The 21,437-nt window shown below is 40.9% G+C and overlaps 1 protein-coding gene and 1 pseudogene across 17 annotated transcripts in view; both read right to left on the reverse strand.

The window, feature by feature from the left end:
• Positions 1–21,437, reverse strand: part of ATP11C (ATPase phospholipid transporting 11C) — a 174,350-nt gene that overhangs the window by 75,507 nt on the left and 77,406 nt on the right. For all 17 annotated transcript variants that reach the window (XR_006711006.1, XM_045472230.1, XM_045472223.1 and 14 more), the window contains 4 exons: positions 17,483–17,602; positions 10,982–11,071; positions 8,367–8,447; positions 5,983–6,090 (listed from right to left, as the gene is read on the reverse strand). Coding sequence is in view for 16 of the 17 variants with exons in the window: in XM_045472230.1 (XP_045328186.1) it covers positions 5,983–6,090; positions 8,367–8,447; positions 10,982–11,071; positions 17,483–17,602 (399 nt within the window). In the remaining variant the exon portion in view is untranslated. The remainder of the gene's footprint in view (positions 1–5,982; positions 6,091–8,366; positions 8,448–10,981; positions 11,072–17,482; positions 17,603–21,437) is intronic.
• Positions 17,623–21,121, reverse strand: LOC123595186 (annotated as a pseudogene).

Raw genomic sequence — 21,437 nt, forward strand, 5'->3', positions numbered from 1 at the left:
GATAGCATAAACTGATTTAATTAAGATTATACCTGGCTGAGATCGGCCTCCAGGGAAAGAAAGAAGCCCGAGGAACAAAAGGAGGAAGATGGGGGGCCTTTCTATGTCACACACTGAAACAAGTAATAAAAATAATTCTTCTCAAATTCTTCTGAAGGATCAAAGAGGGAACACTCCCAAACTTATTCTATAAGGTCAGAATTACTGATACCGTTTTATCAGGAAAAGATAGAGAAGAGAAAAAAACTATACACCAATATCCTCAATGAATACTGATGACAAAATCCTGAACAAAATTCTACCAAACCAAATCCAACAGCACGTTAAAATGATCGTACACCATGACCAAATGGGGTTTATCCTTGGGAATGAAAGGATACATACAAAAGTCAATCAGTGTAACGTAACATACAAGAGCAACAACAGACGAAAGCTATATGGTCATTTCGATCAATGCAGAAAAAGTATTTGGCACAATTCAACATTCTTTCATGATAAAAACACTCAATAAACAGAAGAGAAAAAAATGACCTCGACATAATAAAATCCATGTATGAAAAGCCCACAGCTAACATCATAGTCAGTGAGGAAAGAAAGAGTGAAAGCTTTTCCTCTAATATCAGGAACAAAGCAAGGATGTCCACTCTCAGTATGATGATTCTATATTGTACTGGAAGTTCCAGCCAGAGCAATTAGACGGGGAAAAAAAGGGAGGGGGAGGGAAGAGAGAGAGAGAAATAAAAGGCATAAAAATTGGAAAAGCAGTAAAATTATCCTGGTTTGCAGATGGCATAATATTATACGTAAAAAACCCTAGATTCCACACACAAAAACCTGTTAGAATTAGTAAGTGAATTCAGCAAAGTTGCAGGATATAAAACCAACACTCGGGGCGCCTGGGTGGCGCAGTCGTTTAAGCGTCCGACTTCAGCCAGGTCACGATCTCGCGGTCCGTGAGTTCGAGCCCCGCGTCGGGCTCTGGGCCGATGGCTCAGAGCCTGGAGCCTGTTTCCGATTCTGTGTCTCCCTCTCTCTCTGCCCCTCCCCCGTTCATGCTCTGTCTCTCTCTGTCCCAAAAATAAATAAATGTTGAAAAAAAAAATTTTAAAACCAACACTCAAAATCAGTTGTACTTCTATACACTAACAATGACCAATCCAAAAAGGAAATTAAGAGAGCAATCTCATTTTCAATAGCATCAAAAAAGATAAAATAGTCACTGTATGTTAACTAACTGGAATTTAAACAAAAATGTAAGAAAAAAAGATAAGATACTCAGAAATAAATTTAACCAAAGAGTTAAAGGCTTGCACAAGGAAAGCTACAAAGCATTGCTAAAAGAAATCAGAGATAATAAAAATAAGTGGAAAGACATTTCATGTTCATGAATTAGAAGATTTAAGATTGTTCAAATGCTTGCATTATTCAAGCAATGACAGGCTCAATGGAATTCGTATCAATATGCCAAGACATTTTTTTGCAGACATGGAAAAAAAATCCTAAAATCATATGGAATCTCAAAGGACCCCCCAAGTAGGCAAAACACTGTTGAAAAGGAAAAACAAACTTGGGGAGTCCTCACAATCCCAGATTTCAAAACATACTACAAAGCAACAGTAATTAAGACAGTATGGTACTGGTGTAAAGACAAATATATGGACCAATGAAGAGAGAGCCCACAAATAAACCTTTGCACATATGGCCAAGTGATTTTCAACGAGGGTGCCAAGACTACGCGAGGGAAGGACAGTCTCTCCAATAAATGCTGTTCCTGCATGCAGAACAATGAGGTTCGACTCTTACCTTACACCATATACAACAATTATTCAAAATGAATCACAGACCTAAATGTAAGACCTAAACTTCTTTGACTCCTACAAGAACATCAGGAAAAAGCTTCAGGACACTGGGTTTGGCAATGATTTCTTGGACATACAACGTTAGAAATGGGAATACATCAAACTTAAAAACTGCACCAAAGGAAACAATCACACAAGGAAAAGGTAACCTATGGAATGGGAGAAAACACCTGCCAATCATATATCTGATAAAGAGATAATATCCAGAAAATATGAGGGACTTCTACAACTCAACAATATGCAAATACCCTGGTTAAAAAATGGGCAAAGGATTTGAATAGACTTTCTCCAAAAAAGATACACAAGTGGCCAAAAAGCACATGAAGAGTGTTCCACATCTCTAATCATTTGGGAAGTACAAATGGAAACCACAATGAGAGATTTCACACACGTTAGGATGGCCACTATCAAAAGAACAGAAATTAACAAGTGCCGGAGAGGCAGAGATGCTGAAACCCTTGTACGCTCTAAGTGCAAAGGTAAAATGACACATCCGTTATGGAAAACAGAAGGCAGGTTCCTCAAAAAATTAAAACTAGAATTACCACATGATTAAGACATTTTGCTTCTGGGTATTTTGCTCCGGGTATATACTGAACATAATTCAAAGCAGGATCTCAAGTGTATTTGTACACTTGGGTTTGTCCTAGCATTATTCACATAGCTAAGAGGTGGAAGAAAATGCAGGGGCGCCTGGGTGGCTCAGTTGGTTAAGGGTCTGGCTCTTGATTTCAGCTCAGGTCATGATCTCACAGTTCATGGGACGGAGCCCCACGATGGGCTCCCTGCTTGGGATTCTCTCTTTCTCTCTCTCTGGCCCCTTCCCCACACTCTCTGTCTCTCTGTCTCTCTCTCAAAAACAAATAAATATTAAAAAAAAATAAAAAAAAAAAAAGAAAATATAATATATGCACAAAATGGAATATTATGTAGTCTTAGTATTGAACCAGGAGTTGAGGTGCATGCAAGTCACCATTGCAGATGCTTAAATCAACCTGTTTAATAAATTGATTATCAGTTATTTTAAAAAAAGGGGGGGGGGATTTCTGTCATATGCTCCAACATGGATGAACCTTGAAGACATTATGCCAGTCAGTCAAATAAGCCAGTCCCAAAAGGACAAATACTGTATGAACTCAGTCATGGGAAGTCTTTCTCTAAAGTAGTCGAAGTCATAGAAACAGAAAGTAGAAAGGTGTTTAGCAAGGGGTGGAGGCAGGGGGTAGTGTTTGGTGGTTATAAAGTTTTAGTGTTACAAGGTGAAAAGATTCTAGAGATTTGTTGTACAACAACGTGAATATACTTAACACTATTGCAAGTGTGCACTTAAAAATGGTTAAGATGGCGTGGGTGCCCGGCTGGCTCAGTCAAGGGAACATGTGATTCTTGATCTTAGAGCTGTGAGTTCAAGCCCCACGCTGGGTGTAGAGATTATTTAAAAAAAAAAATCTTAAAAAAGAAAATGGTTAGGATGGTTCTCTTGGGTCCTTGCTTCCAAGATGACCAAGAAAAGAAGGAATTACGGTAACGCTGCAAAGGGCCACAAGCCACCGCGCTCATCGCGTGCCCAAGGACAAGGCCATTACGAAGTTCGTTATGTGGAACACACAGTAGAGGCCATTGCCGTCAGGGACATTTCTGAAGCAAGGGTCTTTAAGGCCTATGTGCTTCTCAAGCTTTACATCCAACTACATTACTGTGTGAGCTCTGCCATTCACGGCAAGGTAGTCCGGGATCACTCTCGTGAGGCTCCGAAGGCCCAAACACCCCCACCCCGATCTAGACCCGTGGGTGCTGCCCCACGACCTCCACCAAAGCCCATGTAAGGAGCTGAGTCTTTGAGGACTGAAGAAAAACTGTTCTCTGGGAAAAAAAAAAAAATGGAGATTACACTTTAAAAAAATGCTTAAGAAGGTCAACTTAATGTTATGTGCTTTTTAAATCACAATAACAGAATGAAATAAAAAATAAATAATACTTTGAGATTGGGATAAAATATTTGTAAAAGACATATCTGATAAAAGACTATTATCCAGGGTATTTTATTTTATTTACTTTTCTATAGAGTATTCTTTTTCTTTTTTGAAGTTTATTTAGAGAGAGAGAGAGCGAGAGAGAGCACGAGCATGAACAGGGGAGGGGCAGAGAGAGAGGGAGAGAGGGAGAATCCCAAGCAGGCTCTACACTGTCAGCGTGGAGCCCAACACGAGGCTCGAACTCACAAACCATGACCTGAGCCGAAACCAACAGTCAGCACTTAACCACCTGGGCCACCGAGACAGCCCCAAAATATTTTGTAAAAAACCTTAAAACTCAACAATAAGAAAATGATCACTCCATAAAACAGTGGACAAAAGACCTGCGTAGACAACCTCACGAAAGAAGATATCGAGAGGGCATGGACACATTAAGACATGTTGAACACTATACATCATTCGGGAAATGCAAATTCAAACAAAAACAAGATGCCACTAAACACCTATTAGAACTGCCAAAATCCAAAACACTGACGACAAACGTTGGCCGGGATGTGGACAAGCAGGACCTCTCGTTCACTGCCGATGGGAACGCAACATGCACAGCGTCTTTGGGGACAGCTTGGCAGTTTCTTACAAAACATGCTTTTACCATAAAATCCAGTAGGCGCGCTCCCTGATATTTACCCAAATAAATGAAAATCTCAGGTCCATGCAAAAACCTGCACATAAATGTTTACGGCAGCCTGATTCATAATTGCCATGACTCGGAAGCAACGAAGGTGTTGTTCAGAAGGTGAATGGTTGGGAAACTGGTACCTCCAGACAATGGGGTATCATTCAGTGCTAACAAGGAAGGACGTATCAAGACACGAAAAGACAGGGCATGAACTTAAACGCGTCTTGTTAAGTAAAGGAAGCCAATCTGACAAGGCTACACATACTGTGTGTGATTCTAACAGTGTTAATATTATGGAAAAGGCAAAACTACGGAGAGAGTAAAAAGGCTAGTGGAGACCTGGCATGGGAGGGATGAAGGGATAAAGAGGCAAAGCACAAAGGATGTTGAGGGCAGTGAAACGATTCTGTATGATATCACGATGGTGGGTACTTGTCATCAGGCATTCGTCTGAGGTCACACAATGTCGAGCAAGAGCGGACTCTAACATAAACTGTGGGCTTCGGGTGATAATGATGTGCCGGTGTAAGTTCATGGATTGCAACACGTACGCCGCTATGGAGTACTGATGGCGAGGGACGTGGCGCATGTGTGGGAAAACGGCGTGTACGTGAACTCTGTGCTTCCCGCCCGATTTTGCCGTGAACCTAAAACTCTCAAAAGTAATGTTTATTATTAACTGAAATAAAATCTGCTGGGAACAAAAAATACTCTTCGATGTGGGGGAGTCTAAAATCTTCCTGACAGGGGTCTCATTAGGTGATAAAAACAATACCATGGAACTCTCGTACATCGCTGGCGGGATGTAAAACGGTACAGCTGCTGTGGAAAACAGCTTGGTGCTTCATGAAAAAGTTGAACACGGACCTACCCTGTCACCTAGCAATTCTACTCCTAGGTATATACCCCAGAGAATTGACAACAGGTGTTCAAACAAAAACTTGTCCGCGAATGCTCACACCGGCAATGTTCAGGATAGCGAACAGGTGGGAAGAACCCCAAATGTCCATCAACTGGCGAACGGGTAAAGAAAAGACGGTAGAGCCATGTGATGGAATATTAGCCATAAAAATTAGAATTACTAATATATGCTACAACAAGAATAGAGCTCGAGAACATTACATGAAGTGAGAGAAGCCAGACACAAAAGGCCACACGGCGTATGACTCCATTTATAGGAAATGTAAATACATCCATATCCATCCATCCATCCATGGATATAGATACATCCAAAGAGACAGAAAGAAGATTAGTGGTGGCCAGGGCCTGGGAGAGGGAGGACATGTGGCATAACTATGCATTGCCGATGGGGGCGACCTTTTAGGGCGATGAAAACGTTGTGGAACTAGATAGTGTGGATGGCTGCACAACGGTGTGAATGTACTACATGTTGCTAAATTGTACATTTTAAAATGCTGTGTTTTTACCATGATTAAAAAAAAAAAAAAAGAATTAACTACAAACGTACCTTGATTTTTTCACTCTCTTTTCTCACTCGCTTTGCATTTTCAATAATGTAAACAGTGCTTTTGTTGACTTCATTGTCAGCTCTGTGTCTCAGCCAATCCTCATATCCCTAAGGGGATAAAAATAACTATAGTCAAGCTCACATAAAAATTCTTTTTTTTTTTTTTAAATTTTTTTTAATGTTTATTTATTTTTGACACAGAGACAGAACATGAACGGGGGAGGGTCAGAGAGAGGGAGACACAGAATCTGAAGCAGGCTCCAGGCTCTGAGCTGTCAGCACAGAGCCCGACGCGGGGCTCGAACTCACGGAGTGTGTGATCATGACCTGAGCCGAAGTCAGATGCTTAACTGACTGAGCCACCCAGGCGCCCCTCATAGAAATTCTTAATAAAGTTCTATAACCCCCCTCCCTGAGTCACCAGTTGAGATTATAATATTAGTCTCAATTGAGATCTCTGCTAATCTCTGCTAAAGAGACAACACTGTATATTTTTACAGCAAAACTAAGATACGCTTTCAAAACACCCCTTCGGTAAACAGCTTTACTGTGTTAAAAGGTTTCGCCATTCCATAGATGAGTATCAATGAAAACACAGGCATCAGAACGGTAATATGTGAAGGACTATGACTTATTCTTCTGATTCTACTCTTATTCAAGTTAGTGCTAATTTCTCTACCTTTTCTAAAAAATGTTTATTTATTTGGTGGGGGGGGGGGGGCGGACAGAGAGGGAGGGAGAGAGAGAATCCCAAGCCAGCTCCACGCTCATAATGGAGCCTGACACGGGGCTCGATCTCACGACTGTGAGATCATGACCTGAGCCAAAACCGGACACTTAACCGACTGAGCCACCCAGGTGCCCCAATTTCCTTACTTTTTAATTTGACAATTTTTTTCCCCCTGGGTTTTATTTTCTTACAGACCTAATCACTTCAATATATTCCTCTACAGTAGACTATCGGGAGCGACCATCTCTGAGGAAATAGAATTCTTTCCCAGGGATAGAGAATAGAAAAGGCAAGATCGGATTATTTTGGCAGAGAATCTATGATAAGGTTTGGACTTCAACAGTTAAACTTCTCCACTGACTTGGTGGTAAAGTAAACTATAAATTGGTGTTCATCTTTTAGAGTTAAAGGTAATCAGGGAAAGGTCTAATGGCTCATTTTTCGTTGGGTTTTTGTATGAAGTAAATTTAAGCCAAAAGAACTAAGGAAAGAGGATGTGCATTTGTTTGAGCATGACCTCTTCTCCTTTTTTTCTTTATAATAATGTCTGTACCTTTTCAAATATAACTGCTTGAAAAAAAAAAATCTCTTGATCGCCTTCCCTTTTTTTCCCAGCGCTATATTCATTCCTATTCTGTCCCTCTTTATGACAATGCTAGGCTATCACTTCCGATGGTACCTTCTGTGATGTCAGTGAGGAAAGAAAGGCCCTAACATGAACTAGTATAGGGAGTAAAATGAATCAGTAAGAGCTTTTGTAAACCATGCAAGCTATTCTTGGAACTGGCAATTCTGTGATGTTAAAGAAAATAATCCTAACAGCCTAAGGGAAAGAACATTCCAAATGTCTTTATTTAGCAACCAAACACTTGATAAAATATTCTTGCAGTTCCTGGTAGGGAAGATAGAAGACCAGATAACCCCTAAGAGGACCGGTAACCTTGTTCCAAATACCATTAAGCAGACCTTCATTTCTGAAGTTCTTTAGGGTAAGTTTTAGAGCTCTTTGATAAGTACTGTCTAAAAGTATGTTTGCAATTAGCCAGGTCCTACGGACTGTCCCAGGGCCTGATAAACACTGCCACCCCACTCTTCACCTCCAGTTTCCCATTTCCACTTTCAATTTCATGTGGAAGTTTTCAAAGGGACAGTCGTACAAAATGCTCAAAATACTTCAAAGACATCAGCATCAGAAACCATGGCAATCGTCGGCTTTGATGACAAACAAGAATAAAAGTCTCCTCTCCCACCACCCACTTCGGCAGCATCGGGGAACATAACACATATAAAACATTTGTGTTACCGAGTTCTCTGCTTTAGGCGACGACAGCAAAAAATTCACTAGAATGGGAATTTTTCGGATAAAGATATACCACACTGGAAAAATTCGCCTCTCATTTCCTGACTGAGCTGTACCTTCTCCCGACTTTCTTTTCGGGTTACAACCCCCCACACGAATACTCAGGAGCAAATGGGCAAACGAAATTAAAGACGTACCTTCCAGTCATTTTCATGGTTTCGACAGGGGCCGAATATAAACTGAATCCATCAAGGATACTGCCCACTCCATATAAATACGAAAAAGGAACTTTGACAAGAAAATGCACACCAGACAGGAGTGAAATGCACGCGTAATTGTGAGTGAGAAATTTACCTGCTTGATGGCTGTAACAGTTATAACAAAGAAAAGCGGAAGTCCACTGGTAACGGGGCTCGTGGGAGTGTCTACCGTGACCTAGGGAAAGAAATTCAGTTGGACGTGAAATGAAAACAGGCCATTTGCGTGCACGCGGGACGTACCTGCTGCATCCATTTCAGGCAAAAAGTACAGACAAGACACATTCCGGCAGCAGGGTGAGTATTAACGCTCATCAAAACAAAAGCAATCCGCACAGCAGTTAGTTGAAGATAACAGTTCTAAATTCAGGCTTCGCTTTCAGTCCAGCTTGGATTAACTCCTTCAATGAAATACAACCAATCATTCACCATCCATTTGCTGAGCACCCTTCTTTCAGCCCCTGGGCTCTAAGGGGCTACGCTCTACAGATGTCGCTTTTAATAAGATAGAGCACAGTCCCTGCCCTCCTAAAGGTGGCAGCTGACAGGAAAACCAGACGTTGAAACAAGCGAGACGCTGAGACCTAAAGAGTAAGCGGAAATGAACTAGATGAAGGACGGGCTTTCAGGCACAGTGAACAGCATATGCAAAGTCTCCGTGGTTGGAGGGAGTGTAAGGAAGCCAGCGGCAAGAGTGTGGTGTGAGATGGCCGCTGCAGAGGGAGACAGAGGCAAGACCAAGCGAGGCCCTCTAGGCTAGAGTTCATGCTTTACCCCACACTGGGAAATAACGGAAGCTTTTAGGCAAGGAGAGGTCGCATGAACAGAAGTACAGTTTGGAGAGATCATTCTCCCTCATTTGAGGCAAGCGGAATGGAAAGGAACAGGAGAGAAGGCAGGGAATGCACTTAGCAGGCTGCTGCCATAATCCAAGTAAAAGATGTTGGCCTGGATAAGGGTGGCCGAAGGTCCACGTGGAACGAACCTCCAGAGATATTTAGGGGTTAACGAGGAATTTCTTGTCAGGGGCGATTAAAGAGATCTTCCAAGTTTCTGGTTAACATGGCTGGGTAGATGCTGTCGTCATTCACCAAAACAAAGGAATACTGAAAGCCAACTAGATCTGAGGGACAGAGGACCAGGCGTTCATTCTGCCCCCCACCATCCCTAATCTGCCCCCCCAATCTCATCTCTGATCCCCACCACGGGCTTGTCTCTGCCACATACCCTGAGTCAGAGCCATAGGCTTTCATGTGGCTCTGTGCCCTCAGGCCCACCCTGAGATACCAGTCTGGCATTCTTCACCAGGTAAACTCGCTCTGGTCTTTCAAGGCTTAGTTCAGATATCATCCACGCACTGAAGCCTTCTTAAGCTCCTTTTGGTCAGAAAGACATATTAACTTCCACCGTATCCCTGTAAGATGTTGCCCAGGCTACTTTTATGACTTGTACTGCATTAAATTAGAGGAATACAGGACTGTCTTCTTGGCTGTACCGAAAATTCCTTAAGGATAGAAAAGTCCTATCTTGATTTGCATCTATTTGCTAGAATCACTGCGAGGCGCACGGTAGGTGCTTGGTACTCATCCACCGAATCCAACAGAACTGTGCTGTGTACCACGTAGAAGGATTCTTCAAGCTTTTTCTGCCGTCGATTTCATGCTGTCCTGTAAGATATCTTACTGTGGATCTAAAGGAGCTCCTTTTCAAATGCCCCATCATTTAAGGCTGAAATTAGCTCTTTCCCATAGCATAACCCAGATTAGTTTTAAGTAGCAGAGCTAAATTAAATTACAGTACCATTTACTCAAAGCCTCAAAGTGGATAAACAGAAGCATTTTCCATTAACAAGGCATTTGAGCGATTTCATTGGGATGTTTCTGCTTCGTTTGAAAAATGAAATGAGGAAAAAAAAATCCCCTTACTGTAATAAAATTTCCTGGGGGTAAACTTGGCGAGGGAAAACTTTTGATAGCTCATAGACTTAAAGATGGAGAATGCAACGTAAGAGGTCTAAAATTTTAAACATAAAACATTAGCAGGAACACAGAGAAGATCAAGTCTGCCAGGCTTTCATACTTAAAAGTAAATGAATGAGGAAGAGCAAACCTGATAATCACAAAGAAAAAAGGATAAACTTTCAATTAAGCTGAAGCTGGTGCTCAACAAAGTAAAACTATTAATTTGAACATTTTTGATTTTGGTATATGGCACTGAAATTAACGGCACACAATATATGTCCTTCTAGGATGAACAAAGATAGGAAATCAATGAAAGCTTTTAAAGAAAGTAACAAATTCTCAACAGGTTTTCTTTCTTTTTTTTTTTTTAACAGGTTTTCTAAGTAAAAATGCTACTTTAGAAATATATAAAATCATATAAATCTTGAAATGTAATATTAGCATTTTAAAAAGTCTTAGTTTTAAATTTATTTATTTATTTGAGAGTCAGAGAGCGTGAGTGGGGGAGGGGCAGAGAGAGAGGTAGAGAGAAAGAATCCCAAGCAGGCACAACACCTGACGTGGGGCTCGATCCCATGACCTGCACTGACATCGAGAGTCAGATGCTTAACAGACGGAGCCACCCAGGAGCCCCTAAAATATCTTATTAAAACAAGCCCTGAAACATCTTTTGGTCACGGGACATTTGAAAATTACAAATGGATTGAGAATCTGTTTGACGTGATTAAGTTTCTAAGAGAGGAGCTCTTACCTGTACAAGGAAAATGATGAGAAAATAGAAATTTGCAATTCTTCTAAACTGTTCAAACAGATTCTTTGGGAGGAAGTTCCAAAGTGTATACTGTATGGGAGTAAAAATAAAAAGAGTATGATTAGAAAGGAAACTTGAAAAACCCTAATAATGACTCATAGGAGTCAGATTATCAAGACACTTTGAAAGCACATTTAAAACCCAAACCTCACACATACAAAGAAGCATACACTTAGAGGCATACAGGAGAAGTGACGTTTTCACTTTGAGCGTTACAACTGGGCCATCTGGTCTCCAACCTCAGCCTTCCCCGACCTGATCTACATTAGGCTCCTCGTTAGGTGCTCTCATATCATCCTATACTTCCTCGATAAAAACTCGTTACAATGAATAAGTATATATGCGTGCATTTATTATTAAAGTTTCTCCCTCAGTAGGCAATGAGTTCTATAAGGACAGGCTGTTCATTTGTCTTTTTATTACTTTTTCCCCCGACACCTACAGACACAAGGTAGACACTAAATACATTAGCTGAATGAATGAATGAATGAATGAACAAATTAATTGCTCTGGCTCAGCTAACGACTGGAGTCTGGACCATTGTCAGCAAAGTAATTCTGTCCCTATCAGTACCTCCCACCTCCATGACAGCTGAGGTATACACATAACCCTGAGGCAAAGAGGGCTTTCACTTTATTTATTTAATTTTTTGGTTTATTTATTCACTCTGAGAGAAAGAGAGAGAGAGAGAGAGCGCGCACACGCGCGCAAATGGGGGAGGGGAGGGGAGGGGGGGAGAGATAATCCCAAACAGGCTGTGCACGGTCAGCACAAAGCCTGACGTAGGGCTTGAACCCATGAACCGTAAGATCATGACCTGAGCTGAAGTCAGACACTTAACTAAGCCACCCAGGCGCCCCTCATTGTTTATTTTTAAAACGGTATTGAGAGCATAGAAACTCTGTTTTTTCTTTAAAAAAATTTTTTTAATCTTCATTTTTGAGAGAGAGAGAGAGAGAGAGACAGAGTGCAAGCAGGGGAGGAATAGAGAGAGAGGGAGACACAGAATCTGAAGCAGGCTCCAGGCTCTGAGCTGTCAGCACAGAGCCTGATGCCGGGCTCAAACTCACGGACTGTGAGATCATGACCTGAGCCGAAGTTGGACGCTTCACCGACTGAGCCACCCAGGTGCCCCAGGATTTGATAACTTTAGCTAAAAAGGCACTGTCCAGGGAGTCTGAAAAGATTCAAAGAGATGTCTAATAAATTCTACTGATTCTGAGTTTTAAAATAAGGGAGAATGCTAGTGTAATTTTAGGCTTGAAACTTTAATCCAAGAGTCTTTCACACAGGAGTTCTAAATTTAACCTTGGGCATGCCTTCAAAGAGTTACGTGGAGCTCACTGATTCTTTTTTTTCTTTCTTTCTTTTTTTAAAAAAAATGTATTTATTTAAATTCAAGTTCGTTAACATACAGTATAGGTTTGGTTTCGGGAGTAGAACCCAGTGATTCATCACCTACGTTTGACACCCAGTGCTCATCCCAATAAGCGCCCTCCTTAATGCCCATCACCCATTTAGCCTATAAAGAGCTCACTGATTTTTTTATATTTTTTAATTTTTGAGAGAGACAGAGGCAGTGCGAGTGGGGGAGGGGCAGAGAGAGAGAGAGAGAGAGAGAGAGAGAGAGAGAGAGAATTCCAAGCAAGCTCCACACTGCCAGCATAGAGCCCGACGCGGGGCTCGAACTCCCAAAACCGTGAGATCGTGACCTGAGCCAAAACCAAGAGTCTGACACTTAACCAACTAAGCCATCCAGGCACCCCGAGCTCACTGATTCTTAACCCACTGAAGTGCCTCCAAGATCAAAGCTCAGGGTTTTTAAAGGAAAAAAAAAAGTATGATGGAAAAATACAGTGAAAACTAAAGATTCTAAAGATCCTAGCAGGAGGCAATCAATGCTCCTTTTGCTACAGAAGGGGATTTCCAAATTTCGTCCCAGCTACAAAATTCTGGTGATTCCCAAAGGTTCTTGCTGATTGTATTAAAATCAAGTAGGAAGGCTGCAGAGAACAGGTTTTTCTAAAGAAAAGTATTGTGTTCCCCGAAGAAGAAAGGAACACTAACTTTATTAGTAAAAAATTTAAAGCAGGTCAAAGTTTCTCTTCAGTGTTCCTGCATTAATAAGACTTATTCCCAGTGTTACACTGACATTACTGATGTCATTTGTAAACAAACAAAAAGCACCCAGTAAGACAAAGTTATTTTCATTACCGAAAGGTTCAAGAAGGAAATCAACGCTTGCTACAAAGCTGGAAGGCAGGTAATGTATTCTACAAATTGTACATTTCTTCAACTAAAAGATTCTGGTGAAACATATAAGCAGCCAAAAGGCACGTGAAGAAGGAAAAGTTCACATTGTGAAAATAGTATTCTCTCCAGAATGGACCGAAAGGCCTCTTTTAAAGAGAGAGCACTCCACACAAGCAAAACCCGTGAGAGTGAGGAAATCACTAGTACTTCTCAGGAATGCAGTAATACTAATCACAGAAACATGAATAACAATACCAGCTACCATCTACTGAGTCTGAGTTATGGAGACTGAGTTACTGAGTTACTACAGGCCAAGCGCGGGGCTTAAGGGCTTTCTGTGGATTCCTTTCATCCTCACCACAATACTCTGTGGTAACTACTGTTAATATCTCCATTTAATAGATAAGAAAACTGAGACACAGAAAAGTTCGATGACTTACTTTAACTTCAAACCCAGGCCTTCTGTCTATAAGGGCGAAGTTCTTCACCACTAGACTGTAAGCTATTCTCTTACAATTATTCATTGTATTAAGAATGAAATCTTAATCTTCTAAACCTTTCTGATTGAAAAAGAATGAAATCTTGCCGTTTGCAACAACATGGATGGAACTAGAGGGTATTTTTTTTTTTTTTTAAATTTTTTTTTTAACGTTTATTTATTTTTGGGACAGAGAGAGACAGAGCATGAACGGGGGAGGGGCAGAGAGAGAGGGAGACACAGAATCGGAAGCAGGCTCCAGGCTCTGAGCCATCAGCCCAGAGCCTGACGCGGGGCTCGAACTCACGGACCGTGAGATCGTGACCTGAGCCGAAGTCGGACACTCAACCGACTGAGCCACCCAGGCGCCCCTAGAGGGTATTATACTAAGCGAAACAAGTCAGTCAGAAGACAAGTATCATGTGACCTCACTCATATGTGAAATTTAAGATACAAAACAGATGAACATAAGGGAAGGGAAGCAAAAATCATATCCAAACAGAGAGGGGGACAAAACAGAAGAGACTCATAAATATGGAGAACAAACTGAGGGCTCCTGGAGGGGCTGTGGGTGGGGGGATGGGCTAAATGGGTAAGGGACATTAAGGAGGACACTTGTTGGGATGAGCACTGGGTGTTATACGTAGGGGATGAATCACTGGAATCTACTCCTGAAATCATTACTGCACTGTATGCTAACTAACTTGGATGTCAATTAAAAATGAATGAATGAATGAATAAAATGATAAAAAAAAAGATGTCATTCTTTTTCTGAAGTTAGTATACTGTCAACTCCTCTTTTTCTGCTCTGGAGCTTTTATAAAAAAAACACATCAGTTATAATGATCAGCAATCTAGAAAGATTGTAAACACGTAATATTTACAGAGAAAAGAGAGCTGGGTTGTGTTTCAATGCGGAAATGTTCACTTCTTTACTCTGATTTCTAATACATATGTACACTACAGAGATATATATATGCAAACCTGTTCAGAAACCATCTTTATTTGCCCCATGAGCTCTTGACTATTTAAAAAAAATATCCTGGGGTGCCTGGGTGGCTCAGTCGGTTAAGCGTCTGACTTCGGCTCAGGTCATGATCCTGTGGTTCGTGAGTTCGAGCCCCATGTCGGGCTCTGTGCTGACAGCTCCGAGCCTGGAGCCTGCTTGGATTCTGTGTCTCCCTCTCTCTGTGACCCTCCCCTACTATCTGTCTCTCTGTTTCAAAAATAAACAAACGTTAAAAATTTAAAAAAAAAAAAATCCTAATACTTTGTTTTGCCAACTGGCAAAACTGAAGCTAGATAAAATATGAAAAATATTATAGTAAATACAAAAAGATTTGACAATTAGATGGGAGTCTTATAGTTCTTTTAGAATGTGAAATCACAAGTATACTACAACAAAATGGTTATCGCTCGTTTCATGAAGGTGACTTTACCATCAGTGTGTTACATTAGCATCTTCCACATTAAACACTATGAAAAATAATTTCCTAGAAACTATTTCATATTTTACTTGATGCATAATAAGAGAGAAAAAATAGATGGGGCACCTGGGTGGCTCAGTCGGTCGAGTGTCCAACTTTGGCTCAGGTGATGATCTCGCAGTTGGCGAGGTCGAGCCCCGCGCGTCCGGCTCTGTGCTGACAGCTCAGAGCCTAGAGCCCAGAGCCTGTTTTGGATTCTGTGTCTCCCTCTCTCTCTGCCCCTCCCCGCTCATACTCTGTCTCTCTCTGTCTCAAAAATAAATATAAACATTAAAAAAAAATTTATAAAAAAAAAAAACAAAACAATAAGAGAGAAAACCGAGAAAGGAGCCCCCGTGGTACAATGATGTGAAAAGGGCTCTTCACTCAGAGCGACCAGTCCTTACAAAGCAGGTCTGCTCCTGCCTTTCTCCTAACTCTGCTTGGTGACCATGGCACTAACTTAATTTCTCTGCATTTGTTTTCTTCGTCTGTAAAGTCAGCAAGGTGAACAGATAATCTCTCAGGATCTTTCAGTTTTAGAAGCCTAGGAGTCTGAGTCAAAGGACTACTACTGTTATCTTGGATACTACAGGGTGAGATACAATTTTCAGTCAAAGGACTGTTCCCTATCCTGCACAGGTATGAAAACTTCTGGCTGAGGATAAATTTTCTGCCATAAGGTTAAAGATGAACAGGAAAGACATTTCATCCAAATATACTCAGAATGTTCTGTAGGCTAGTAGATACAGGCTCATTAGGCCAACACAGTTTTCACTCATTCTGTACACATTTTACATGTTAATCCCCTATGTAAGTATAATCTAAGTATAATACTATGGCGGCGCCTGGGTGGCCGTCGGTTAAGTGTCTCTTGCTCACAGCTCAGGTCATGCATGATCTCACGGTTCATGAGTTTGAGCCCCGTGTCGGGCTCTGGGCTGATGGCGTGGAGCCTCCTTGGGCTTCTCTCTCTCCCTCTCTCCGCCTCAAAATAAATATGTAAACTTAAAAAAAAAAAAAAAAAGCATAATCTGTACTGCATCACCACGTAAAGAAAAATCACGTGTAATTGAAAACTAAATGTTCATTTTTTTTAAACGTTTATCCATTTTTGAGAAAGAGAGAGCGAGCACGTGTGCGTGAGCAAGGAAGGAGCAGAAAGAGAGGGAAACAGAGGATGTCCCAAGCAGGCTCTGTTCGGTCAGCGCAGAAGCCCCACGTGGAGCTCGAACCCACGAACTGCGAGATCATGACCTGAGCTCAACTGACTGAGCCACCCAGGCGCCCCTAAATGTTACCTTTTTAAAGAAAGGGCAAAATTTTGTTTCAGGTCCTAGGTGTTTGCAAACTTGCAGCGATCCAATTGTCACTAACGTTTTAGAACTGCCTTGCCAGGCTACACAAAGAAGTAGGGAAGATTCTTAACTGTGAATCTATCAATTATCTGCCATCTAGCACCTAGTACCTAACCTGGTTCCCAAGGTCAAGATTAGCGAACTAATATTAGTAGAATGAGGACAACTGCGTACTAGGAAGTATAAAGGGGGCTTTCACATATGGAGCATTAGCTCCATTTCATGGATGAGGACATTTAGACTCAAGAGATTAATTTGGCCAAGGTCACACAGCTAGTAAATGGTCAGGCCAGAATTTAAACATGTCTTTAAGACTTGCAGGTCACTGCTCTTAGCACTACACGATGCTGAAGGAAGATGATTATTCAAATGGTGACATAGCTACAGTGATTGAACTCTTAACTGTTCCAGCAATGTGCTGAGCAGAACATACCCTTTAGGACCCAGGAGCGTACTCGAGGAGCTTGGCAGTGGAACAGAGAGATATAAATGTCATTCCAGGATAGCACCCTCCAAAAGAACGTAAATTATTTATAGCCTCTTCCATCCACTTTAAGAGCAATTCAGGAAGCTTTGGGCAAGTAAATAATTCCCACTTTTAGCACCCTTTAAGGCTTAAAGTTTTAATATGCAGAATCAACAGGCACTATGAATAATAATGGAAGGCTAGTGAATAATATGTCAGCTGTAACAAGACAAAATGATGCTTTAAAAAAACCCCAAACAAAACCAGCCTTTGGGTGGTTGCTAGACGGTGTTTAAGTGCACATCCACGTATGCATATATAAATACATACACCGGCTTCCTTGGAGGCATAAGTAAGTGCATGATCTGGCTCACTATATGAATCACTATATATATCTATTGAATTAAAAAAACAACTTACCTTAGATGAGACTATTCTATTATCACAAAATCTCTGTGCAATGTAAGCTTCTGTTTCTGAAACTGGATGATTGCCAACAAACACTGTGCGTGTACCAACTCTTTTCTCTTCTCCAGCACACTGACCAAGAGAAAGGGGGGGAAAAGTCAGTTTCTTATCACATTTCTCCACGCTTCTGTAGAGCTCAGAATTCTTGCCTAGGCATGCTTCATTACAATCTAGAGAGACCAAGTACTAAAGAGGGGAAAAAACCTTGTTAGGCTACTCAAAGTCCACTAGGCTTAGTCGCTGACTTAGTGAAGATTAGTACGAGTGCTGCTTGAGACAGCAGTTCTGAGGCCAACACGGCAATTCGAAAATGTTTAAATTTTTCTAAATTCCAGAGAAACAGTATTTTTCCTGCCATTTTTCTTTCTTCCATAGAATCTCAACCATCACCATCAAAGCAACGCACTCACTTAGAACAGGTCAGACTGGGAATATTTATCATACAATGACTGAGGGCAATCTTGTCAATTTCGTATCCGAGAGTCCAAAGCAGAGGGCAAATCACTTCTAAACACAAAATAATTACTTGTAAGTATAGAGAAACAGAAGGGCTGTCTTAAATGATGACCAACGACTTCTACAAAGAGAAGTTGTTACCTCTTTGGCTTTACAGGAAAGACATCCTTTGTGATTTCTCAGAGCCTACCGTCAAAAAGTCCCATTTCACACGATATGTCTCTAATGCCGCTTCTACGTTTTTTAGAAGTAGATTTGCTGAATCTAGAAGTTCTAAGGTTGAGCTCCATTTTACCTCACCCTTTTATTTCACTGAGGCTTTACTCTGTTGTTGTTGTTTTTTTTTTTTTTTTTTTTTAAAGATTCTCCAGGAAGTTTATTTTGCAAACCTTTTGCATTTCAGGTTTTATTGGCTTACACTGTTATAAAGAGAAAAATGTATACTGTTTTGAACACTGAACGATTTATCATTTTGTATGTTTACTTTTAACTGACCTTCAAATGCAGCAGCTCATGAGTTTAGTATAAGTATTCTTGCCACCCCATCCCACGTCACTGAGTCAAAGAGTTGAAGAAGATACACGTACAAAACACACCCGGGAACACACACACACACAGGCCTTCTGTAAAGTAAACAAATCTTTTGTAAGGTACATAACGGTTCCTTTTTGGAACTTTCTATATCTAGTTCATGTCTTTTTTGAAATTGGGATATTCCTAGTTCTCAGACACAATCTTTATAAAGCAAAGCGTTTATCTCTTTGCAAACTCAAGTAATTCTTCAGAACAATGTTTTTCTTATTGATTGGAAAAGAAAGGAGTGTGGAAGGTCAAAGAGGAAAAATCACTTCAAATGGTCAAAACAGAAGAGGACTGAAAAAGAATACATCTAACAGTGTAGGGAGAAAAATTTCACGGATAGATGCTATTAAAAATATTGATATTCAAAGGAATCGCTTTGGACCCATTGCCAAAAACTTAGATTTTTCTCAGTTAATTAAAACCAAGAGTGGTGGTTTTATTTAGGAAGGTACGCTGAAGTAAGAACGAAAGGATTGTACAATTTAATTTCTATATAAATGACTGTTTGAATATACAAAGTATCGAACAGAAGCACAAGATAAATTGGCAGAAATACTCAACCAAGAGCAATGATTAAGACCACCATTTCAAAGATCTTCTATGTACAAAGAATGAAAAAAATATTACTGTTAGAAGACTTTACAACAGCGCACAACTGAATCCAATCCTAATTCATTCCTCATACTTCTTTCTTCTTCAGTATCAGCGGACCCACGTTACCTCCTGTCACTTCATTGTGTTTCTTGTGTGAACCATCACAGGCAGGAAAGGTTTAGAACGCCATCGCCTATGGTAAGCTGCTTTAGTAGGACACAAATCTTCAATGTTTATTTCATTCACCACTTTGGGATTTTCCTTTTGTATTTTAAGATTAATCAAGCTATCCTTCCGTCGTTTTTATCCTCCGGGAGGAATGGACCAATTGCAACGTAGCCAAGTGGTGAAAGTACACCAAGGAAAGGCAAAAACTGCAACTGTGAGCTGGGTGATCCTGGTAATGTTCTCGAGGCCAGGGAGCCACTTTCGATATGCCGGAAGCTGCACCTGCACGATGCCTTCGCGATGTGGGCCACGCCCTCCAGTACCATCTTTTCCAGCAGCCCCCACCGCTCCCCAGTCGAACTGCCAGGCCGCTACTGGCTTCTTATCTTAAATCAGGGTAATACATTTTCTTATACAAATTGGGGACAGTCTCCTTTGATGGTACTATATTATCGTGTTTGAGACAACCATATATTTAAGTCAAAAAAAAGACAGGAACCAATATCCACGTATGTATTTCCATTATATTTTTTGTCTCAAATTTTTATTTACATTCTAGTTAGTTAACATAAAGTGTAATACTGGTTTCAAGAGCATAATTTAGTGATTCGTCACTTACATAATACAACACCCAGCACTCAAAGTAGGTAGGCACAAAGATTCCCCTTCCTATCCTTGACCCCAAAATAATCATTTTAAAGCAAGATTACTTAGAGCTTGCAAAGTTCTCCAAATGTCACCCAAAGGATGCATTTCGATCTGAATTTTTGTATCTTATATTGATATTATAGGGAAAATTATTATTTTTCTCAATTAAAAAAGTAAAAATCGGGGCCCCTATGTGGCTCAGTCGGCTAAGCATCTCACTTCAGCTCAGGTCATGATCTCGCGGTTCATGGGATCGAGCCACGCATTGGGCTCTGTGCTGACAGCTCAGGGCCTAGAGTCTGCTTTAGATTCTGTCTCTGTGTCCCTCCCCTGCTCATGCTCTGTCTCTCTCTCTCTCTCAAAAATAAACACTAAAAAAATTTTTTTAAAGTAAAAATCACCCCAAAGTATAAATAAGACCTCTTGACTCATTATTTTCATTTCAGCTTATTAAATAATTATTTAGTGGGATACTGCTTTCAAACTCTGTAGGGAATCAATCAAAAAGTATTGGGATAAATTGAAGTAGGAGAGATTTAAACTGTATATAAAAAGGGCAACTTCTGGAAATCTACCCTGGCATGGGCTAACAGAATCTCTACCCATGGCAATCTGGAAAAAGTCAGTCAGTATCCGTGCTAGGCAGCATAGCCACTTACCCACTTGCCCAAAGACAGGGCATTATAAGACCCAACAGTTCCTGGAAGACGGTAAACAATACCTTTATCAGAATGGGAGCTATATACATTTTGATTCAGGGACTGACTTCTTTGTTTGCAACTGTAATATACAGGGTCTGACACAGCCTACTGATAAGAGCACTAAATTTTCCATAATATCCATTTTGCAAATTGTAAACAGAAAGGGAGTACACCGCAGGGCGCCTGGGTGGCTCAGGTCATGATCTCACCATGATCTCACCCTTCGTGAGTTCGAGCCCCGCGTCAGGCTCTGTGCTGACAGCTCAGAGCCTGGAGCCTGTTTCAGATTCTGTGTCTCCCTCTCTCTCTCTCTCTGCCCTTCCCCAACTTGTGCTCGCTCTCTGTCAAAAAATGAATAAACATTAAAAAAAAAAAAAAAAAGAGCGAGTACACCTTGCTAAAGTCTAGTTCATTCTGATTCACCCTTACCCTCACCTTCCATTGTAAGTTAGTCTTCGCTCAGTCTCTACAACAGACCCGAACCTTATAATGTACAGATTTATTTGAATTACAGAAATTGTCAAGTACATATACACACTGCAATTTACGACCTTTAATATTTGTCTGGTTGGTTAGTTTTTCATGCAACCAAGACACCACGGTAGAGTAAATAAGGAAGAGTTACCTTTTATGCCAGTTGTCAGACCATTCTACCAATGGGAAAGGAGGAAGAGGAAAAAGGAAAGGCAGAGGGTCAGTGAAGCAGGATGTCTCCTGCACTGCCAACATACATTGTTCCCCTTGGTTAACAGTGGCCA

Source organism: Leopardus geoffroyi, chromosome X, assembly GCF_018350155.1.
Source record: "Leopardus geoffroyi isolate Oge1 chromosome X, O.geoffroyi_Oge1_pat1.0, whole genome shotgun sequence".
NCBI lineage: Eukaryota > Metazoa > Chordata > Mammalia > Carnivora > Felidae > Leopardus > Leopardus geoffroyi.